This window comes from Saccopteryx bilineata, unplaced genomic scaffold, assembly GCF_036850765.1.
Source record: "Saccopteryx bilineata isolate mSacBil1 unplaced genomic scaffold, mSacBil1_pri_phased_curated manual_scaffold_132, whole genome shotgun sequence".
NCBI classification, from domain to species: Eukaryota; Metazoa; Chordata; class Mammalia; order Chiroptera; family Emballonuridae; genus Saccopteryx; species Saccopteryx bilineata.
The window spans coordinates 18877-42114 of record NW_027095542.1 but is presented as its reverse complement, the minus strand read 5'-3'; the positions used below and the strand labels follow the sequence as shown (position 1 = coordinate 42114).

Below are 23238 nucleotides of genomic sequence, written 5' to 3'. Positions count from 1 at the left end.
TGTATATCTCTGAGTATTTTTAAGATTTCTATTTTAAATTTTCTGTCATTTGGCTCCAAGGCTTTCAATATGTTAAATCTTTTCTCCATAGATTTTTCCACATCTATTTGTGTTACCTCTCTATCTTTTGTATCCATAATATTCGATTTTCTTTTTCTTATTGGCATCTGAGGGTGGTCTTGTTGATAGTATTAATTAGAATTAATAAAGAGTAAAAAGGAAAAAAAAAGGAAAACACCCCACAAAAAAAACAGTAATAATTTATTATTTCCCCCTTTTTTCTTTTTTCTCTTCCCCTCTCTCTCCTCTTTAGGGAAATATTGTGATGACCTGTGAATTATATTATGCTAAATGGAACAAAAACTTGCCTATAATGGAGGACCTGATTTGGGGTGAAGAGTCCAAGGGGCAAAAAAGGGAGTAGGTGTTAGATTCAGGGAGTACTGACATGCTGGGTCTGCCAAGAGTATACAAGGTCCCTGTGATGCTGAGAACAAAGAGTTCAGCAACATCCTGCATTGAGTCAGAGACCCTTATCAGAAGTTTATGTTTGAAATTCTTCACTGAGTAATACCCCCCCGTAACTGCGCACGACCTCCCTAGCCAATGACTAACAGCCACATCAGCTTCTGTATGATGCTTGTTCACCCTAGATAGCCACCCTATAAAAAGAAGCCATTTTAGAAGCTCGTGGCTGCAGTCCCTGTGCAGGTTTGGGGGGCTGCATTCCCTGCGCAGTTTGTTGGCTGCAGTCCCTCTGCAGGTTTGGGGGGGCTGCAGTCCCTGCACAGTTTGTTGGCTGCGCAGGTTTGGTTGGCTGCAGTGCTCCAGTCTCTTCGGAGGCGTGGGTTGCCTGCAGTCCCTGCGCAGGTTTGGGGGGCTGCAGTGCTCCCTTGCATGGGTTGCCTGCAGTCCCTGTGCAGGTTTGCAATAAAACTTATAAAATTCACTTTGTGTCTGCTGCAGCCTCTCTCGCTAGGTTGTAACATAGGGACCTACTAAATGCAAAAAAAAAAAAAATAGAGGAAATCTTAGACAAGCATAAAATGATTTGCTTGTAAGTGATGGTCAACTAAGAGATATAATGAGAGGGGTAAGAGGGAAACAGAAAAAAGGAGAGAAAAAATAATAATTAAAGAAGAAAAAATAAAAATAAGTAAAAATCTGTTTTATTAAGTGGAGCGAAGACTAACTACAACGGAGACCTTGGGTTGGGAGGAATGCTAGTGGGTTAAAAAGCAATGTAAAAAGTACCCAAAATGCCACAAAAACAAACAAACAAAGGAAAACCCAAAACAAAAGCAAAAATAAATAAAAAATAAAAATAAAAATAAAAAAATAAAACCAAAAAAATACTTGAGTCCCAAATTAAATAATTTGTTTGTGATTGAGGATTGAATGGGAGGAAAAGTAAAAGGAGAAAAGAAGAAACAAATAGAAAGGAAAAAATAAGAAAAAGAGAGAAACGAAGGAAGAAAAAAAGGAAGAGAAAAGAAAGACAAACGGGGAGAGAGTGAGAGTTAAGGGTTTTGGAGTGTAACCCTAAAGGAGAGTAAGGATGAAGAAGAGAAATAAAATGTAACACTCATGGGTGGTGTAGTTCAAGAAAAGGAAAGCATAAGATGGGCAGAGAATAAAAGGACCGAGGTGAGGAAATAGAAATAATAATAAAGGCAATAAGATAGAAGAAAGAAACAACAATGAAGAATTAGTAGAACACGTTATAAAGTCTGTGAATTTTTCTTGATTTTGAGAGGTTAACTTCTTCCTTTTTCTTTTCTCTCCCTCTTCCTGGTTGGTGACTCTGTACCCCAGGCTCTGCCCCTGTGTCACGCTTAGATAGGGATTTGCAGTTGATGGGATTCTATGGCAATGTCATATAATTGGCTTTAGTCTCGCAGGTAGTCAAGGCTTGTTGGCGTTTGCAGGGTCCAACAATGAGAGAGTTTGCTTTCCTGGAGTCTCTCTCCTAGTTTCTCCTTCCTGAATTAGCAGCCTGGTGATCCAGTTATGAGGCTGCCACTGTTTCTATCTGGGGAGTAAGAGGCTCAAAGAGCTGGGAAATCCCCACTCTATCCCCACTCAGCGCAAGGCTCTGGGTAAGGCTCTGGCAGTCAGAGCCTCCAGCATAATCAGGTGGGGCTGGGAGTCAATTGTTTTCAAGGTGACTGTTCAGCACCTAGCATTCAGTTGGACCACTCGACCCAGGCTTTCCACACTTTGTAACCTATTTTGGCTGGGAAGAAGAGGCACTAGTCGCTGCTTGCTATATAGATATTAATATCTGCCAAGTCCCTCTTGTTAGCGTATATCCCTGAATATGGAGGCTCTGTCAATCAGAAGTTGCCCCCACCCCTTTAGCGAGAGGCACTGAAAAATATCATGCCTCTTGTCTTGGATCGCTGTACTGAGATAGATCCTATCAATTATAGCCCCGTGGGTGCGCAGATTTCATGGGTTAAGCTAATTTCAGTGATTGGATCCTCAGCTGTGCTCCAGAAAGTATTTCAGACTGCCTGCGCACCCCTCCCCCAACGCTTGATTGTTAGCTTGAATGGTTGGGTGAGGTGCCCCGCCCACAGAGAGAATCTTTGGAATGGGGAAGTCAGCCTTAGCGCCCTTCCTGGACCGCGGCACGGGGCGCGCACGGTCTCTCAGGGCACGCCGGTGGCTGGGGACCCTCACTCACAGTGTGCGAGCCGCTGGGGATGCTGGTGGTGTAAGAGAGCTCGCTCTGCGACCGGATCGTGGCACGGGGCGCACGTGCGGTTTCTCAGGGCACGCCGGTGGCTGGGGACTTTCCCTCGCAGTGCACGGCCGCTGGGGATGCTGGTGGTGTAAGAGAGCTTGCTCTGCGATCGGACCATGGCACAGGGCACACGCACGGTTTCTCAAGGCACACCGGCGGCCGCCAGCGCCCAGGCTGCCACTCCCCGTGTGTGGGCGGGCAGTTACACGCGTGGGTTGACTCACCACAGGCGTACTCCCTCCTCAGCTTGAATGAACGTCAGTGCGGTAGTTAGCTTCCTTCACACCATCAGCTGTGACCCATCTCTCAGATTCAAGTGATAACAGTCCTTTCACTTTCAGTGTGTGTGGAACTCCGGAATGCTCCGAGAATAAATTTTTCTGTTTCTAGTTGATAAATTTGTTGAGATTTTGGGGAGATCTGTCAGACGCGTTGCTCACAGCGCCATTTCCATGACATCACCCTCTGAGTAACCTCTTGCTTGAGCTAGTAACCTTGGGCTCAAGCTGGTGAGCTTTTGCACAGACCAGATGAGCCCGCGCTTAAGCTGGCGACCTCGGGGGCCTCGAACCTGGGTCTTCCGCATCCCAGTCTGACGCTCTATCCACTGTGCCACCACCTGGTCAGTTGCTCGAGCAAAAGCAAGGGACACATCAGTAGTCAGATGTGCACTACACAAAGGTTGCATGTTCTGAGAAGAATGGGTCATGATCCCGCAACACAGACTTGCATACACTAAAGGTCATAGATTGGCATTTTGGTCCATGCTTAGCATTTTGTTTCATGCTTAGCAAATTCCTTCCTACTATGGGCATCAGGACAGAGTGGGCTGGCAACACTCAGATGAGCTGTCCCACCCCAAATCCAAAGCAGCAGCTTAGAGGTCTCCTCTGCTTAAACCCATACTCCTACTTGGGGCCTCTCTCTCTGTGTTCCCACTTCACCTCTATTCTACCACTTTCACCAGAGCTGGAGGTTGGCCTGAACATTCCTACCCAAAGAACAGGCAGGGGCTGCGAGACAGATCCTTAGCAAGGGATTAGTTACAGCATCTAAAGTAGTGTAACAATGGCCAGAAACCAGACGGAATTTCCAAAAGGTAAATTTCTGTGTATTCACGCCTAATCTTTAAAAGTAGTGTAAACAGTTTTTCTCCCTTCCTCCATCATTTGCACAATTTTTGTCAAGTACAAACATAATTTAAAATGAGGTACGTAGTTTCTCTCTATTTGTGCCTTCGTCTTTGTGGTGACTGTTGAGGCCTGTACTAGTCTCCCATTTATGGGAGTGCCAAGGGTGGGCACCAATGCTGGGTGGAGATTCTCAGTTAGCTATTTTCTCAATCTCGTCCAAATCATCGGTGTCCAGTCTCTCTATTTTCTTATCTGAGGGAGAAAAAGATTCAAGGAGAGATCAACATGGGGTTACCATGGAGACACACACCCAGGGAGGGGGCAGCAGGGCAGGGAGAGGAAACACACAGGTCTCCGCCCTGGCTGGGAAGGAGCCCTCCCTTTGGCCACATCCATCCTTCCTTTAACCCCAAAGGCTTCTGGTGCCTGAGAAAGGGACACTGACAGCAACAGCCATGGCCAGAGGCCCCGAGGCCTGGCCAAGGGGGAACTGTCATTCGAGTCCCTGACACTGAACCCTCCAGGTGTGCTTTTTGAGAACTTCCATATTGTAGGGAAGGAGGGGAATGTGGACAGACACAAAGCCTCTCTAGGGCCTTGGAAAAACCTATCCTTCTCTCAGCCCATGGGTCTGCCCCCGTAAGGAAAGGGCCCGGCAGAGGACACCCCCAGGGACTCACTAAAATGCTCCTGGATTCTGTTGAGGATGTTCATGCTGTGCTTGCTGTCGACCATGTTCACTGCCAGGCCCCTCTTGCCAAAGCGGCCAGTGCGCCCGATCCGGTGCAGGTAGGTCTCGTTGTCTGGGTTCCCATCCTTGTCCAGGGGAAGGTCAAAGTTGATGACAACAGATACCTGTTCTACATCAATACCTGCATGAAGGAGAGGTGGAGGACAGTAAGGACAGGAGACAGAAATCACTGTTGCTCGCCCACAGGCCACATACACCAGCTTTGGGTGGGAGGAGTCTGGGTGGGCCAGCTCTGGAATTCAGGGACAAGAGGCACCTAACAGAACCCAGAGGAGTTCTATAGGTGCTAATGAATTTATGAAGTCAGTGCTTGAAACCCTGGGCTTGCCCAGTCAAGGCTCATATGGGAGTTCAGCAATGCCCAAGGAGAGTAGGCGCCATTCTAAACCAGTCAGTTCCTGTACGTTTCCTTCCACCAAGTCAGGACTCTGGGCTTCTGTGAAAGTTCTTATCTGCTGAGAGAATCTAGTCTCTCCTAGAAAAGAATGTCACCCCACCCCATCTCTCCTGAACCTCTGAGTTTGTCATATATGAGGATTTCTCTCACTACCCCAAGTCTGGACAAGTTCTCTGCTCACCGCGGGCACACACGTTGGTGGTCACCAGAACCTTCTCTTTGCCCTCTCGGAAGCGCTCAATCACCGCAGCCCTCTGCTCCACCATCATCTCACCACTCAGCAGAGCCACCTGGTGGCCTGCTTTTGAGAGCTCTGCTGCCAGCCAACTGGCCATTTTGCAGGTCTGAAAGAAGAAAACATTTAAGAAATGAAGGTCCCTGAGAGAGAAAAAAATTTTTTTTGTATTTTTCTGAAGCTAGAAACTGGGAGAGACAGTCAGACAGACTCCTGCATGCGCCTGACCAGGATCCACCCAGCACGCCCACCAGGGGGTGATGCTCTGCCCCTCCAGGGCATCGCTCTGTTGTGACCAGAGCCGCTCTAGCACCTGGGGCAGAGGCCAAGGAGCCATCTGCAGCGCCCGGGCCATCTTTGCTCCAATGGAGCCTCGGCTGCGGGAGGGGAAGAGAGAGACAGAGAGGAAGGAGAGGGGGAGGGGTGGAGAAGCAAATGGGTGCTTCTCCTGTGTGCCCTGGCCGAGAATCAAACCCGGGACTTCTGCATGCCAGGCCGACGCTCTACCACTGAGCCAACCAGCCAGTGCCTTTACTGGTTATTTTGAGTGTCATTTGTTGGCTGTCTGCATAAGAACTAATCAATTGATTATGTTTTATTTACTAATATTAACTGAACTTAATTGTGACATATTTATTTTACTAATATTGTTAATGACTATAAAAAGAAAACAGAATGTTTGGTTACTGATATTAGTAATCATGCACAAGTGAAGACTCATATATTATTCCATAAGCTAGTCATCAGCTTATATTACTGTTCCATTTCAGAGCTGACATTGCTCCAACATGAGTAGTTGGGATGGCTCCATAGGCCAAGGGCCCAACTAAGTAGTTGCCAGAGGGCTGCTCACATTCCTTTTTTTCTTGATGATAAACCAAAGGACGCTGGCTGACTAATAAGAAAGAGGTAGATGCCAGCAATACAAAGTCCTTACATTCTATTTTTCTAGTCTTAGGAAAGAAATAAAAATAGGACTTGGAAAGAGGTCTTCTCCCTTTGTTGTTCTCATCACTTACTATTTAACTGGAAGGCCATTTCATTCAAAGTACCATTGGTATTCAGAAGGTAAGGATTTCTGAGAAATTAATCTTAGAAAAGATTCATGCAGGAGTAGAGTTTACTTGTGAAAGAAAGGTGGGATTTCAAGTGACAAGAAGAGTGCCTTAGGTAGACTAGTCCTATGAAGGCTAAAGTAACTTCACCAGGATAAACACAGTATACAGAAAAAGGTGTAAGTAGTAAGGTAAGCAGCATAGCCATGTGGGCAGAGAAAAGTCTAGGTGGAAAATGGAGAATTGATTGAGCAGTATTTGGAGTTACTAGTAAATTATCATAGATTCTCAAAACACAGGAAGTAATGGAATCATCATTTTTTTGTGTGTGGGGGGGAGACTGACCTAGCACAGTGGTCGGCAAGCTCATTAGTCAACAGAGCCAAATATCAAAAGTACGATTGAAATTTCTTTTGATAGCCAAATTTTTTAAACTTAAACTATATAGGTAGGTACATTGTTACTAACTTAATTAGGACCGACCGACACCCCCGTGCATACCTGCACACCCACAGTGGTATTTTGTGGAAGAGCCACACTCAAGGGACCAAAGAGCTGCATGTGGCTCACGAGCTGTCAGTTTGCTGACCACTGATCTAGTAAAATTATATAGAATATGCTGGAGTTGGCATCTGAGAAAACAGAAGGTTATTCCATTAGTCCCATCACACAGTGAGTGCCAGGGTTTCATTGGTTGTACTAAAAATGCAGAACTGGACTGGAGAGATATTACAGAGGAAGAATGGCAGACTTTTATATCGATTTACTGTTGTTAGTCCAAAGAGGATTTGTGACTCAATAATTAAATGCACTATACAAAATAATTCTGGGGAGAAACCTAAAGAGAAGGTTTGGAAAGAACAGATGACATCAGGATTGAGTCACAGCCTGTCACTTTTGCAGGACAGGACTGGCCCCTCTCCTTCACCAAACCACCCAAGCTGTTGTAGATCTCAGGGACTCTTCAGGTTTCTCCTGGTCTGGGACATAGATATCAGTTCTTAGGAACCCCCTGCAGCTTTACCTGACTTTGCTTTTCTGATTGCAGCATCTTCCAAAATGATACAGTAGAGGTGAGGGGACATGAGGGGACGTGAGGGGCTGATGCTAGAAGACTCCAGTGTTCTAATGCTGAATCTGGGACAGGGCTTTCCCAGGCTAACTTCAAACACCTAGTGGGAAGTGAGAGGCCTGCTGGGGATATGCTTGGAGGATGTTTGTCTCACTCCTACTTTATACCCTCTCTTTCTTCAGCCTCTGCTGTTGGATGCTTCTGCCTTGGCTTAGAAACTGTTTTGGTATTAGTATTCAGCAGAGAAAGGGGGTTCTCCACAGTACTAATTACATAGTAGTTCTAAAAGTAAAATGAGGTATAGAAGTAGGCAGAGGAAAGAATATTAAATGAGGCTTGATGGCCTGACCTGTGGTGGCGCAGTGGATAAAGCGTCGACCTGGAAATGCTGAGATCACCGGTTTGAAACCCTGGGCTTGCCTGGTCAAGGCACATATGGGAATTGATGCTTCCAGCTCCTCCCCTCTTCTCTCTCTCTGTTTCTCTCTCTCCCTCTCCCTCTCTCCTCTCTAAAAATGAATAAATAAAATAAAACAACTTTAAATGAGGCTTGACAGTGGTGGTTGTTTGGTATGTCAGCTGCTCAGATGACACACCTCTTCTGCTTTATTAGTATCTAATAGGCTGAGGTGGTTGGGTGGCAGACCTTTCTTTTGTGTAGCCTTATTGCCCAGGACTACAGCCATTTCCTTCTCCCAGAGGAAATGGGGTGGGGGTTGTTTAGATGGAACTCTCTTAGAAATATTAGTACACATTTTGTGAGTCTTTGCAACTGTTCCAGTATATCCTCAGCCATGTTTCCTGTCCTTGGAATTCTCCAGTTGGAGAAAAGCCATAGTCTTGGGTTCTACCCCTAAATCCCTGAAAGCAAATGTCTCCACACTTAGACTTGACAGAACATGAGTGAACCCCTTAGGTTGTGTGGCCATGTGTGCTAGGTGTATTGTTATCTGGTCTGTGTTCCTCTTAGACACCAACAGCTTCTAAATTTACATGAAAATCATCCTGATAAACCAATGTCATTTGAGCCCAGGTTTAACAACAAAACAGGTTCCAGTGTTTTAGTATTGCTTTGTTAATTTCTAAAACAAGAAGGTCTATCCTAGAGGAACAAATTAAATATTGTTCTATTTATGTGATTTCATATTTAACATCAATGGAGAGGACAGCTTCATAAAAATCTGCAATGCCTCCGGTCTCATAGATCATTAGTTCTTTCTGGTTAACTCCCCTCCTCTGTTCACGGAATGTTTCAAGCCTCACCTCAAACTTCCAACCCCATTACCAACCTCACTGGCTTCAGGCTGGATGCCCTCTTTGGAATGTAAATGCTAGCAGAGGGAAGGAATGGTAACCCTGGCAGAGCTGCTCCAAACAGGCTGACCGGTTTCGTAGTTCAGATGGAGCCTTATCCTAGACCTCCCTGAGCAATCAGCTGGATTAAACATGTCAATCAGCATTCTGACTAGTACAGGCCATGAAATAATAAAAATAAATTTCAGTAAACATCCTACAAATCCATTGCTGCCAAAATCCTACTTCAATTTCCCTGGTGACCATGTTTAGCTCTAGGAATTGTGTTTCAGTGGAAGCAATGTAGGAATCACCATCTCAGTTAGAGTAGCTACATTTGTAATGAAATAGCAATGGAGAGAAGGCAGTGGGCACCCAGACTTCAACTTTTGCTCTATAGACCTCTGCCACAAAGAACTTCCAATTGAGTTTTCTAGTGTTGCTGCTTTTGATTCTGATGACAGCTTTGCTGTGTAGACATTTGAAATAGAAGAGTAAGAGGGGGAGGTGCCTCAAAATCTAGTTTTGTGTCTTTTTAAAAAAGTGATTATGGGCCTGACTTGTGGTGTTGCAGTGGATAAAGTGCCAACCTGGAACGCTGAGGTCGCCAGTTCAAAACCCTGAATTTGCCTGGTCAAGGCACATATGGGAGTTGATGCTTTCTGCTTCTCCCCCTTCTCTCTCTCTCTCTCTCTCCCCCTCTCTCTCTCCCCTCTCTCTAAAAATGAATAAATGAAATCCAAAAGGTTTTTTTAAATTAAAAAGTGATTATAGCCTGACCTGTGGTGGTGCAGTGGATAAAGTGTCAACCTGGAAATGCTGAGGTTGCTGGTTCAAAACCTGGGCTTGCCTGGTCAAGGCACATATGGGAGTTGATGCTTTCTGCTCCTCCCCCCTTCTCTCTCTCTCTCTCTTTCTCTCTCTCTCCCTTCTCTATAATGAATAAATGAATCTTTATAAAAAAAAGTGATTACAACAATATTAAGACAGAAGGAGCATTTTCCCTCAGAAGACCAATTAGCAATCTCCTCCAGGATCGCTGCTTGACATGGAATTAGACTCTGGTGCTATCTCCTAGCAGTAGTTTACTAACAGTGAAGATACTGAGAATTGGATTAGTTCTTTGGGGAGATGACATGGTATTTTGGATTCTCATTTCTGTAGCATAGAGTGCATGCCTTCTGTTTTAATGAGTGGTTAAGAGCTGAGAAAACATTCTTAGCCCCCACCCTCTTTTCTACAGTACAAATAAATTTATTACTACCAAAAAAAGACTCATTATCTCTGAATATATGTACATGTTCCCAGAATCCTCTGGGGTCTAAAATGTTCACCTGCAATCCAGATACCTATTAGGGAAACCCATTTCCCCACTGAATCCCTTTAATCAAACCTTATTTTTTAATACTTTGGAAGAAACATATCTATCTAGCCATTGTACATATGGTTTATTTTCTGCTCTCCAGGTAGCTGATTATGTTTTGCTGTCATTTTTTTGAAATTCTTTTTAAAAATACTTAATTTCTGTTCTCTTGCTTATTTATTTATTTTTGGACTAACAGAAGTATTTAGTATACACAGGAGTCATGGTTAGTGGTAGAACTGAGGGATTAGATGAATCCTATCACTGAGGCTTCTAGTTACCTCCTAAGAAGTAGACATGGTGAAGTGACTTTTTCTGTGTAATGTGACTAAATCCCAGAGGCTCACATGGCTCAGTATTGCATTATGTCAATACTGAATCAAGGCAAGAGCAGTCTAACTTCAGAAGACTTGAAAAATAATCTTTGCTTACTTTTTTTCTTTTTAAAGATTTTATTTATTCACTTTAGAGAGGAGAGAGAGAAAGGGAGGAGGGGCAGGAAACATGAACTCCCATATGTGCCTTGACCAGGGAAACCAGGGCTTTGAACCAGTGACCTCAGAACTCCAGGTCGATGCTCCATCCACTGCACCACCACAGGTCAGGCTCTTTGCTTACTTTTTAAGTCATAATTTTCTTGGAAAGGTAGTTTAAGTATTTTATGCAGCAGTCAGTCTTCCATCATGGTTTTCAGTTCATGGCAGCTGGTGAAAATTGCTTCCTTCTTTTCTTGGTAATCGTTGCTGCATGGTCCCCAGTCCTTTTGTTTGGCTTCTCCTCCACTGTGACCTCACACCCCTGTCCTTATTAAGCTCCTAGAAAGACCTCCCCTGGAAAGTTGAAAGAGTGTATCTTTACCAGTTCTCCCATATCATGGTGCAGATCTGTCCCCCCAACCCTGTCCCCAAGCTGTCTGCCGAGGTGATTGGAAGTAGCTCTGCCTCCACCTCTCCCCCAAAATGCACGTTTACATTTGGGACTGGAAACCACCTGTGGGAAGGGAAGTGGGTAGGGCCCTTGTTTCTCTTGTACCCACTTGTTGACATAGCAGTTAAAGATTGTTTTGGGGGAATAATGGGGAGGCCAAGAAGAACTGTACTAGAAGCCTGGACTCATGGAAGGTGGTGCAGCATATAAAGGTCAAGAGCAGAGGTTCCAGAGTCAGTTGATTGTATTTGTTCTCCATTTATCAGCTGTGTGACCTTTGCAAAGATTCACCTCTTTAAGCACCAGATTTCTCTTTGGAACAGGTCTAATAAGAGGATGTCTCTTGTAGGGGCACCTCAGCTCTCACAAAGCAGAGGGTCCTGTCTTGTAACTTGCTTGCTCCTGAGTCTCCACAGAGCCTTGCTCTCTGGGAAATGCTTCAAGGGTTCCCTTCCTTGGGAGCTAGGGGCCTGGAGAGCTAGATATCACCTAGTTTGGTGGGCTGCAAAGAAGCCAATCACCCAAGGAGTTTTCATTCTTTCCTGCTTCCCTGTTCAGGCCTGATAGGAGTGGGTTTATTATTTCCAACCCCTAGAAATAACAGGTGGACTGTAGTGTAAGTGGTCTGCCATTTGCCTTATTAGTAATTTTATAACATCTCCATGTTTATTCTATTTCTCCTTAGTGCTTATGTAGATTATTAAAAATTATATCAATGATATCCTTGAAGAAGTGAAGAAGTAATGCATAAAGCATTGTTTTGCAGCCAGTTCAGGAGGGTGACAATCTCAAGGAATAGAGAACACAGTGGTGGCAGTGGAGAGAAAAGGCAGCGTGCTGAGGTATTGGAACCTGCTTCAGAAAAAGAGGACTTTGAGATGCCTCAAAGTCTGAGCGTGAGAGGGAGAAGGACCCCAGATGGCAGTGTGGCCAAGCTGTAGAACTTTCAGTGTGTAGAGCAATATGAATGCAGGGCCTTCTTTTTTAAAAAATTTTCATGATGGCGACAACAGCGCATGAATCTGAGCTTGGGGCTCTTGTAGCACGGGGGTCCTGTGTGACTGCAGAAGTTGTGCAGCTATAGCACTGGTCTGAAGGTGGCTAAGGTGACTCTCCCTGTGTGCTCACTGTGGTGCTTAACAAACTCCATTTATGGTAGCAGGTTCTGTCTCTAAGCTCCATGAGGATGGCACAAGCAGGGATGTGCTGGTAAGGAAGCTACTGGTGTGGAGGGAGGAAGGAAGTCGTATGTTGGTTACGTGACCTTGCCACCATCCCGCTCCTTGAGCTCTGGCAGTAGTGAGGTGGTGGTCCTCTGATGTAGAGTGAGACTTGTTTGACCTCCCAGGACTTGAGTTTACCTTCAGTTTCAGCAAATGCTTTTTTTTAAGCAAGAGAGAGACAGAGGTACAGGCAGGGACAGACAGACAGTAAGGGAGAGAGATGAGAAGCATCAACTCATGGTTGCAGCACCTTAGTTGTTCATTGATTGCTTTCTCATATGTGCCTTGACCAGGGGGCTACAGCAGACCAAGTGACCCCTTGCTCAAGCTAACGACCTTATACTCAAGCCATTGACCTTTTGGGTTCAAGCCAGTGACCATGGAGTCATGTCTATGATCGTGTGCTCAACCCGGCGACCTTAGGGTTTTTAACCTGGGTCCTCAGCATCCCAGGTGGATATTCTATTCACTGCATCACCCTCTGGTCAGGCCCAGCAAATGTTTTAATCAGAAGTTCTGTAAAAGGATACTGACTTCTAAGGCTGAAGTGAAGATATAAAATCCAGAGATAACAAAAATGCATCTTTGTTTTTTTGAAAGCAGAAAGGTAAAATTCAGGTGGGAGAAAGGAAGACAGGGTTGATAATCAGGATTTTATTTTCAATGGAACATTTGTAAATATTGTAAGAGCAGATGTCTTCCAGGGAGACAAGCTGTTGTTGAAGGATGGGGTGTTAGTGCTGTCTGGTTAACAAGATTTAATCTGAGAAAATTTATATTCCTGATGATCACTGAAGAAAATGCTGTTGTTCTGGCTTCATTAACCCAGTAGGGTGCTGTCTGAAAGACAATTTACTTTTTTTTCTAGAGGTTGTTTCATCTATGTTAGAAAAAAAATTAGATATTTATATTCTTATAATCCCAATGTAGCTGGGTTTAACAAAGTGAATATCTAATGCAAGGATTCTTCAAGTTACTGGGAAAGAAGTTTTTCTATGTTTAGCTATCTCAACACATGAGTTTCCATTAAGTCTGATTTTGTTTTTGTTTTTTGTCTTGGACTTTTGCCTGTGAAGTGCTTAAATCTGCTGAGTGCAATGATGAACAAAAAGTATCTTGAATGCTGGCTATTAAGGGATCATACAACTTAGTTTTCTTCTGAGTCTACATTTGTTGGAATATGCAATTCACCTTGTCCTCTAACATTTCCTAAAATAAATCTAAAGAATGCAATTAATGTTATTTGAGTGCTCCACTGGTGACCCATCTGCCTACTTGAAGATGGTGATTGGAAATCAGATTTTTAAATATTGGTTAAAGGAAACTTTTTCATAATAAGAAAGCACACACTCAGAATGTCTCATGGGAGGCATCACAGCAGAGTGCCCGAGGAGGCTGTGAGGCTCAGCCTTCCCACCCAGGATGGCCCCAGCCTGCTGGTCTCCTCACTGCCTCGGCTCCTGGGTCGCCTGGAACCAGGACTGATCCATTTCCCTGCAGGGACTGAGTGGCCCAGGGCCTCCTCTGCAGACAAGGCTGCTGCCTTCAGCTGGGATGATGAGGTGCAGAGCCTTCCACTGCAGATTCCAAGCATCCTTTCTAAATGACTTCAGTGACTCTTCACAAAATAAAGCAGAGGGACCTGACCAAAGGTCGACATTTATGAAAAGCATGGGGCAGCAGCTAAATGTAGAAATGTGGTTATTTATCTTTGTTAGTTATAGCCTGCACATCAGCAGAGGGAGGGAGAGCCTTGCCACACTGGGGGGTGGGGGTCTAAGCCTCCACGTGCTTTCTAAGTCACTGGCTCCTGAATGCTAGTCCAGGGGAAATGCCACTCAGCTCCAGCAGAGCCACATGGGAAGCTTTAAAAAATTCAGATTCCTAGGTGCAGCTGTGGTGATGCTAATGCATTAGGTCAGAGGTGAAACCAGGAAGCCATCTACATTTTTATTTTAATTTTTTAAATGTTTATTTTAGCGAGAGAAGAAGGGTGAGAGAGACAGGAATATTGATCTGTTCCTGTATGTGCCCTGACCGGGGATTGAACCAGCAACCTCTGAGCTTCAAGACAACCCTCCAACTAACTGAGCTCTCCTGCCAGGGCACCATCTGCTTTTTTAAAGGGCTCCTGTGCTAAGTCTGACACACAAACCAAGTTTAGGAACTGCTAGAAAGACTTTTGAGGCATATGTCATGTTAAAATATAATTGACTTTTTAAAGTGAAAGTACATTTTTATTATGAAATGTTACATTCTCATGTAAAGACTTCAAAAAAAATCTAGAAAACCATAAATATAAAACTAAATATCATTGAAAGTTTTTTTATACTCAGAGGTAAATACTGTAAAGATTTTGGAGAAATTGTTTTTCAAAGAACTTGACATGAAAATGTATGTGTGTATAATTTAAAATACATGTTCTTTTTTTTAGATAATATTTTACAAAGAAATATTTCAGATTATGACCAAAATGATAGAACTGAGTTTCTCCTCTGATGTAAAAGGATGCTTGCAGGTGGACAGGAGTAACTGTAACTGACTAGGTTAGAATAAAATTGGATGAGAACAAGCCCAGTCATGGGCACTGCCAGGAGGCCTTCTGGTGATTGTGGGTGATACTGAAGGGCAAAGAAAGAACATAGAGGAAGCATCAGAAATACAGAGAGATTAAATGTGTAGAGCAATACTGCCTTCTGTCTGATGGTCTGAGCAAGTCCTTCCCAGGGTCACTGTGAGCCTGGAGTTCAGGCAGCATGTTCTAATGAGAAACAGAAATGAGCGCTTTCCATATTGAAGAAGGAGGCTCCGTTTTCCTGAACCACGGGAAGGTGCTGGGAGACCATGAGAGAATCTGCCTATCAGTATCGATGGACCAGCTTCATTAGGCCTCACCAAGAGGCGGCGATAAACTGAATGTGTCTGTTGTCCAGGAAAATGGATTTTGTAGAGGATGCCAGAATTGCAGATGCAGAACGTGTGCATCAGAGGCAAAATGCACTCATTTTAAATAAACAGGGCTTTTTGGTGTTTGGCCCATTTCCTAGCTGGCTTTGGCATTTTTCCTTTTACAGTAATGAAGTTAGGACTTAACAAGGTAGAACTACGGTAGTTGAAATCTTGAATTTTTTGGCAGATATGTTTTCTTCGCTTTATTTACCATCTATAAGATATGTTATGGAAAGGGTAAGGTGATTGGAATTAATCTCAGCCCCATATAAAGGAGGTTGTAGATCAAAGAAGGTAGAACCCATGGATTGGGTTGACTGCTGCACTATCTTTAGGCTACCCCTGCCTCATTAAGAGTGCTGAGCATCCTGAAATAGGGAAGCAGGTTAACAACTGAGCTCCCTGGGCAGTAATGCAGCTCTAAACGTTGCTCTTACCATTAAAATTTTTGTTGTCCTCACAACTATCTTTGTTTGGGGTTCAGTAGTTGGTTATTGAGTTGAGCAATTTACATATATTGTCCAAGTCCTCCTAAAAATTCAGTGAGGATGGTCTTATTATATTATAAATGAGAAACTCAGGATTAGTGAGGTTAATTTAACTTGGAATTTTTTTTTCTACAATAATGATTTAGAAGATTATATATGAATATAAATTGGAGTCAGGTTTTTTTGTTTTTTGTATTTTTACTAGAACTGTCACTTTAATAGAAATGTTATTTAATGCAGTATTATTGCCATAAACAAGCTCCTGTTCTGTGTAAGGACAAAAAAATACAAAACCTAAAAATACACTACACTTATCTGCAACTTGCTAGTAGCACATTCAGAGAGTATTGGAGAGTATCATTTACTAGTAGCACATTTAGAGGATAAATTGTGTCCCATTTACCACATTTTGAAAGTTATCTCAAATATTTTATCAATTTCCAGTTTTTGTTACCTGTACTTTAGTATTGTATTCAAAACATTGATGAATGTCAGAAATATTTTTCTCTGATTTCTTCTAAAAGTATTATAGTTTTAGTTCTAATATTCTCATTTATCTATTTTGAGTTAATTTTTGTATATGATATAAGGTAAAGGTCTAATTTATTTTATCTTTTTACATGTGGATATTCAGTTTTCTCAGCATTATATTTAAAAAACAGCAACTTGGTTCACTAATAAGGGTCTTTGCACCCTTAATAAATAAGTTGCCAATATATATGTCTATGTTTGGGTTCTCTACTTGACTCCATCTATATATATCTGTTCTCATGCTAGTACCACTCTGTTTTAATTATTACAGCTTTGTGGTAAGTTCTGAAAACAAGTGTGAGTCTTCCAACTTTGTTTTTTAATTTCAAGATTGTCTTGGCTATTCAGGGGTCCCTTGAAATTCCATGAATTTAAGGATAAATTTTTCTCTTTACACAAATATGTTGCAATTTTAATAGAAAGTACATTGGCTCTGTAGATCACTTAAGGTAGTATTGCCATTTTAATAATATTAAGTTTTCTAATCCATGAATGTGAGATGTCTTTTTGTTTATATACTGTATGTTTTCTTTAATATATGCAGGAATGCATATGTTAGTGATTTTTAAAAATCTTTTTGCTCTCAGACTCCCTTAAAATTAAAAAAAATTATTATGCTGACATGGTTTCAAGTATCCCACTCAGTATAACAACATTCTCAATTCTCTACATCATCCCCCCCACACCCCCATGCAGAGTCTTTTTCCTTTCTTATTTCTCCCTCTTTGCCTTCTCCCCCTACCTCTATCTCACCTTTTTCTCTGGGACTTGCTACCCTGTTATCTGTATCTATGTCTTATGTATATTTATATATTGGAGCCAAGTTTTAATTTCTATCCCAAACTGATAATACTTCTGATGTCTTGAGGGATTCTGAAAATCCAGAATCAAAGCATACGCTTGGCCAACTAGGATAAAGCCACACTCAAGCTTAGCTGGAAAATGGAGTGTGTGCTAGTTGTTTCTTCCATTAGCATCTCTGCCCCTTGTTATGAAAGAGGTACTCTGATAGTCCATTGTGGAAACTGTCTTTCTACCCACTCCCAGTCCTATGTGTCTCAAAAGAAGTGGGCCTCATACTTGATTTGAAAAATGGATCAGTGGGCCTAGGCATAGACCAATGAAAACATCCTATTCTCCTTGCCAAAGTGGGTGAATTAGAGATGGACATCTGATCCATGTCAGGCCAATTAGAGTTAACGAGACTCAGTTCTGGGACACTGGCTTGTGCATTTATTTAAACACTTTTTTCAACTAAACTTGAAAGGATGTAGGCTGGAAATTCTGCAATCTCTTGCAATCCCAAGGTAAAAGCCTATTTGAAGATAGAACCAAGGCTGAAAAAGGAAGAAAGATGAAAGAAAATTGGTCCTATGACATCACTTGACCATGCTCAAACTGTACCTGAAATAAGTACACTAACTTGGCAGTTGTCTAGGATTGGCGATTATTCACTTGGAAGAGCAGGTCTAATACAGATTGTTGAGGTAATGGGCTGAGGACCTGTCCCAACTATCCCTCTGCACTTCTCCCAAGCTCTGTCCCTTCTCTGAGTAGCTTCTCTTTATTCTTTTGTCCCTTTTCAGCTTCTCAGGCAAAGACCTAAAAAGACTTTGTCCATTGTTCTTACTGTGCATCTGTTCTTTTCTCTCCCTCATTTTTCTTTTCAGTAGACAGGTTTCAGAGGAGGCCTTAACTGTCCTTAGAAATGTGTCCTACCTACACTTGTGCAGGTTTCTGTTCAACTTTGGTGGGTAAAATTTCTCCTAAGCAAACAAATCTAAGCAATGTGACTTAGGGAAGGGGTTCCTTTTATTATCAGTGTGATACTGTGATTTATAAGAAATACAATTTTGGTTATTCAGGTCACCAAAATATATTTGTTATAAACATTTGATTTTCACACACACTTCTGTCTCATAGCTTCCAGAACACTTAATGTTCCAAGCCTTAAAGAATGGTGTCTCTTGGAATGTTATGGATAAGAATTCTAGAAAGTCCCCAACAACGGGGGCTGGTTACCAACAGAACCAATCATATGATTGAAACAGAGGGAACTCCTCAGTCAGGATGTCAGGTTCCCTTGAATTGTGAAAACAGAACCTGTTAAGTCCAACTAGAGGCTTCAGAAGGGAACATAAGAGTTGATAGGATTAAGGTAATAGTTGGTATCTGGTTGGTGTGTTAGAAACAGGCATTATGTGAAGTAATTACATTTGTCTTACCTGGTTGTATTAAGGGGATAGAAGTTGTGCCTGATTGGGGAACAATTTCTATGTAGTTTTGTAAATAGAAGGCAAGAAAATCTGCTTTTCAAATGATATTAATATGCTGTGCTACATGAGAACCAGTAAGATTGAGCTCGCACAGTGTAATATAGAAGCTGAGTGCTGGTGGGGACAGATGCTCTGTGCCTTAGCCCTTGCTGAAGCATAGACTGGGGACTATGGCAAGAGTCTGTGAGTGCCTGTCAGTGATGAATACAGGAATTGTAGATGAGAAAATTGAAACATCTCGTTGGGATGGAGTGTCCTAAAGAGTTCAGTAAGAAAATGGAAATGGTTTATGTGGTATCTCGATGTTTGGGAAATGCAGTGTGGACATAGAAAAGAGGCAGGGAGCCCCAGTCCTGGGACTGACTCTGGAGCTGTGTGTGGAGATGCTGGATTCTCCTGTCACTGGGCAGTGCCCTATCAACCACTCTCGACTGACCAACAAAGATGTTTGGTATGTGAATGGCAGGTGCAAAGTGAATGGAGAATGCTGTTTAATAGAGAATACTTCTCTATTAAAACCGATGGATAGAAATACTGATTGATGAAGGTAAAACTGATTAGCTCATTTGAGTTGAAATGAATGCTGCAGTGATTGTAGCAGTGATGGAAGAACTGACAGCTGTAAAAGAACCTCAGATTGGGTTTTTACAAGCCTGTGGGCAGTGGCTAGTGGCCTGACTATATGGTCCATATGGCTATGATACTTTGGAAGCCTGCCCTGCTAAATGGATGCCCATAGGGTATCCGGCCCTATTGAAGTTTGAGAGGTGCATTGAAGAAGGATGGATTGATGCCATCAGAACTTCTGTCCAGATTTGGAAGGTGGTTGGAACTGACCAGCAGGTATCTTAGTGTGCTCCCTTGAAGTGTCTATCCTGGTCAGTGGAACAAGTGGTGGTGGGGACACTGCAGCAGTGCAGCAATGATCTGACTGAAGAGAGTCCTCTACTCTCCCTAGAGGCACATTTCAATAAGTGTTCTGTCTGCCAGCAGAAGAGACAAAGACAGCAGATAAGTGTGTGGCAAACTCCCTGGTGGGAAGACCCTGAACATAGCTGGCAGGTGAGGCTGATGCTCGTAGCTATAGGTGGTCACAATTGGGAATTTGCAGCTATGGACCCTCTCAGAACCTGGTGAGGGCTTAGCTAACCTGATGGTAGATAGAAAGGCTCAGACAATTGTAAAAGAATGTGAAGATACTGCACCAAAGTAGAAGGCTGAGTTTCATTTATTTACAACAAGGAACACTTGCTATAGCCTATAATGTCTGACAATGAGCAGAGAACATGCTGTCAGTAGATAAGTGGCAGGGGAGGTCAGATTCTCTGTGCCTCAGTATTTTGTGGGGCATAGATGAGGACTATGGCAAGAGTCTATGAGTGGCCCTCATTAATGACTACTGGGACTTGAAAGAGAGAACTGAAACATCCAACACAGGATGAGAGTGCCCAGAAATTTTTATTAAGAAAACAGAAATGGCGTAAATGGGAGATTGGTCTTGGGAAATGTAGGAGGACATACAGCAGAGGCAGAGACTTTTCTCTAGGATGGACTGTCAAGAGTGGGAGGAGAGACTGGATTCTATTGTCATTGGACAGTGTGCTTTAACCACTCTCCACAAAGAGTTTGGTTTATGGATGATAGCCCTAAAGTGAATGGAGAATATTCAGTTTCAGAAGCTGCATTAACATGACAACTGTACCTCATGTATGTCTGATGGTGAGCACAGAAACCTGCTGTAAGTCCCTGTGTGATAGAGAGTGGGAGTGGCCAATGAGAACATTGGTTGTCTAAAATAGGGAAGAGAAAGGCTAGAGGACTGGCTACATGCTTTCATGAGTGTGTGTTCACACTCAACAGGCACATGGGTGGGTAAAGGAGTGGTCCTTGATGTAGTTTGTTTCTCTGGTACATCTGGGGAAGATGGCTGGCGAGGATGATAGTGGTATACTTTTTTCATCATGTCACCTCAATTTTTTACTTGAGTTTAACTTGATGCATTGGTCACAGTAAATTTGCTCTTCAGGCGATAGTCCTTGGTCATTCTAAAAGGAACCAGTCAGATTGCCTGAGCACACATAATGCCATATAGAAGCTGAGTGCTGGTGTGGACAGATTCTCAGTGACAAAGTCCTTTGTGAGGAGCATACTTGGGACTATTGACAAGAGCCTCTGAGTGCCTCTTAGTGCTGACTTCGTCTTTGTATGAAAGAACTGAAATGTCTAATAAGGATTAGAATGCCCAGAAGATTTTCACTATAAAATGGAAATGGCTAATGTGGGACCATGGTGCCTAGGAATGTGAAAGAAGGCATATAGGAGTGGCAGGGAGCCTCTTCTGCCAGGAGTGGCTTGGAAACTGCATTAGGAGTTTGTTACATAATGTGCTTCATGGTGCATGGAAAGCTGCCCTACTAAAGAGATGTGACAGGGGTTCTGGTTCTGTTGAAGTGGTAAGACCTGTTGATGCCATGAGAACCTTACTGCATGTTTGAAAGGATGTTGGAGTAGACACGCTGGTATCCCAGTGTGCTCCATGAAGTGTCCACCTGAGTCAGTGAGACAAGTGGCTGTGGGAACACTGCCTCAGTGCACTGATGAGCTGACTGAAGAGAGTCCTGTAGCATCACCAGAGGTAAAAATTTTCAATAAAAATTTTTTTTTGTTCACCAGTAGAAGAGCAGAGACTGCAGATGGGCGTGTGGCAGATTACCTGCTGGGAAGACCTTGAATCTTGCATCTGGGGAAGATGGCTGGTGGGGATAATACTGGTATAGTTTCTCCATCATGTCACCTCAACTTTTCACTTTAGTCAGCTGATGCATTGATCACAGTAGCGGGAATGTGACCACATGGAGTATAAAAAGGTCCAACTGAAGCAAGAAACTAACTGGTTTTAACTTCTATGCCTCTATTCCTAAGGGCCTGATTGGATGGGAGGTTCTTTCATCCTGTTTGACAAAATGGGACTAACAGTGAGTTAGTCATATTGCTGGGTGGGAAAGGTAGCTCCTGAATGCTGCACGTGTGTAATTTCACCTTTTGTGAGCAGAAGTGAACCGAGGGGGAGTCACTTGCTGCTCTAGTATTGCTGCCAGCATCTAGCTCAGCAGGTGGTGAACCTGATGTTCCTTCCAAAGGGTAAATGAATTGTATATAAATAGTTCCAGTGTTCCCTTTTTTAAAAATATGGATAAAGGAATGAACACATGGGTTAATCAATGAGAGAAATGCAATGTTTCATTAATATTTCAAAGAAATTCAGAGCAAGAGAATAAAATTGTCTCTTAGCCTGAATAAACCAGGTCCCTGACAGGGGGAAGCCAGGTAGGCTTGAAGGGCTGGCTTACATGCTTTCAGGAGTGTGTGCTCACACTCAACAGGAACTGATGACATCATTATTTTTCTCACCTGAGAAGGTGAAAAGGAAGCCTGCACACCTGAGTGGCCTTGTCCTGGGAGGAGGACTGGGATAGTTATGGTCTGGGATCTTATTCGTGTGTCAATGCCTCTTCATTTTTATGACAGATATTCCCTAAGGGGTCTGTGTTGGAAGCCATGGGGTGGATTGTGAGTATAAAAAATAGTATTTGGTCTTAGGAGTTTCCCAGTTGTTGAATGTGAAAAATGATTTCTTGTGACCTTGAAGTGACCTGAGGGACATCCAAAAGGTTGATGACTGCTTGTCAATGGATCTATTTAAGGAATTAGAAGGTTGGCACAGAGGACACTTGATGCATGACATAGGATTCCCATGAACGGTGAAACCTAAGCCATTAAAATCTTAGGTTATAGATTTTAACAGAGGTTATAGTCAGGGAAAATAAGAGTTGATGGAATTCATGTAAAAGGATATAGAAAAATTGTTATATTTGAAACAATCATTATGTGAAATGGTTGCATGTGTTTTACCTGATTGATTTAAGTGTGTAGAAACTGATTCTAAATGGGGCACATGTCTGTACATTATGTACTAAAACAAGAACACATGTAAATCCGCTCATCAAGTGATAGCATTTGGTCATACTAAAAGAGAACCAGTCAGATTGCCTGAGTGCACACAGTGCCATATAGAGGCTGAGTGCTGGTGTGGACACATTCTCCATGCCTTAGTTAATACATTGTGAGGAATAGACTTGGGACTATGAGAAGAGCCTCTAAGTGCTTCTCAGAGCAGATGACTGTGTCTTTGTATGATGGAATTGAATGTCTAATAGGGATAGGAGTACCCAGAAGATTTTCATGATAAAACGGCAATAATTTATGTGGGACCATGGTGCCTGTGGACTGAAAAAAAGTCATATAGGAGTGCAGTGAGCCTCTTCTGCCAGAAGTGACACAGACACTGTGTAAGGAGTTACTGCATTCTACTGTCATTGGATAGTGCCTGGTGAACCACTCTGAGTTGGACAACAAAGAATTGCTTCACTTGTAGATGGCAGCTCTCAAGTGAATGGATAACATCATGTTTGGGCAGCTGGTGTGGGAAGACCAGTATAAAGAAAGACTTGAGTTGAACAAAAAAAATCTACTCATTAGTCAACTTATGCATTGGTCACAGTAGATATATCCTTCAAGTGATAGTCACTATTCATACTAAAAAAGAACCAGTCAAATGACCTGAGCACACACAGTACCATATAGAAGCTGAGTGCTGTTGTGGACAGATTCTCCATGCCTTAGTTTTTTGTGAGGAAGAGACTTGGGACTATGACAAGAGTCTCTGAGTGCACCTCAATGCCGAAGACTTTGTCTTTGTTTGATGAAACTAAAATTTGTAATTGAAATATGAATGC

At 42.9% G+C, this 23238-nt stretch overlaps 1 protein-coding gene across 1 annotated transcript; it reads right to left on the bottom strand.

Moving 5' to 3' along the window:
• Positions 1 to 4072: 4072 nt before the first annotated feature.
• On the bottom strand, positions 4073 to 5365 carry LOC136318400 (ATP-dependent RNA helicase DDX19A-like). Its single transcript, XM_066250722.1, has 3 exons — positions 5212 to 5365; positions 4563 to 4754; positions 4073 to 4134 (listed from the first exon to the last, which is right to left on the bottom strand). Exons 1-3 carry the CDS (start codon positions 5363 to 5365, stop codon positions 4073 to 4075), a joined length of 408 nt encoding a protein of 135 aa, XP_066106819.1.
• Positions 5366 to 23238: the final 17873 nt, after the last annotated feature.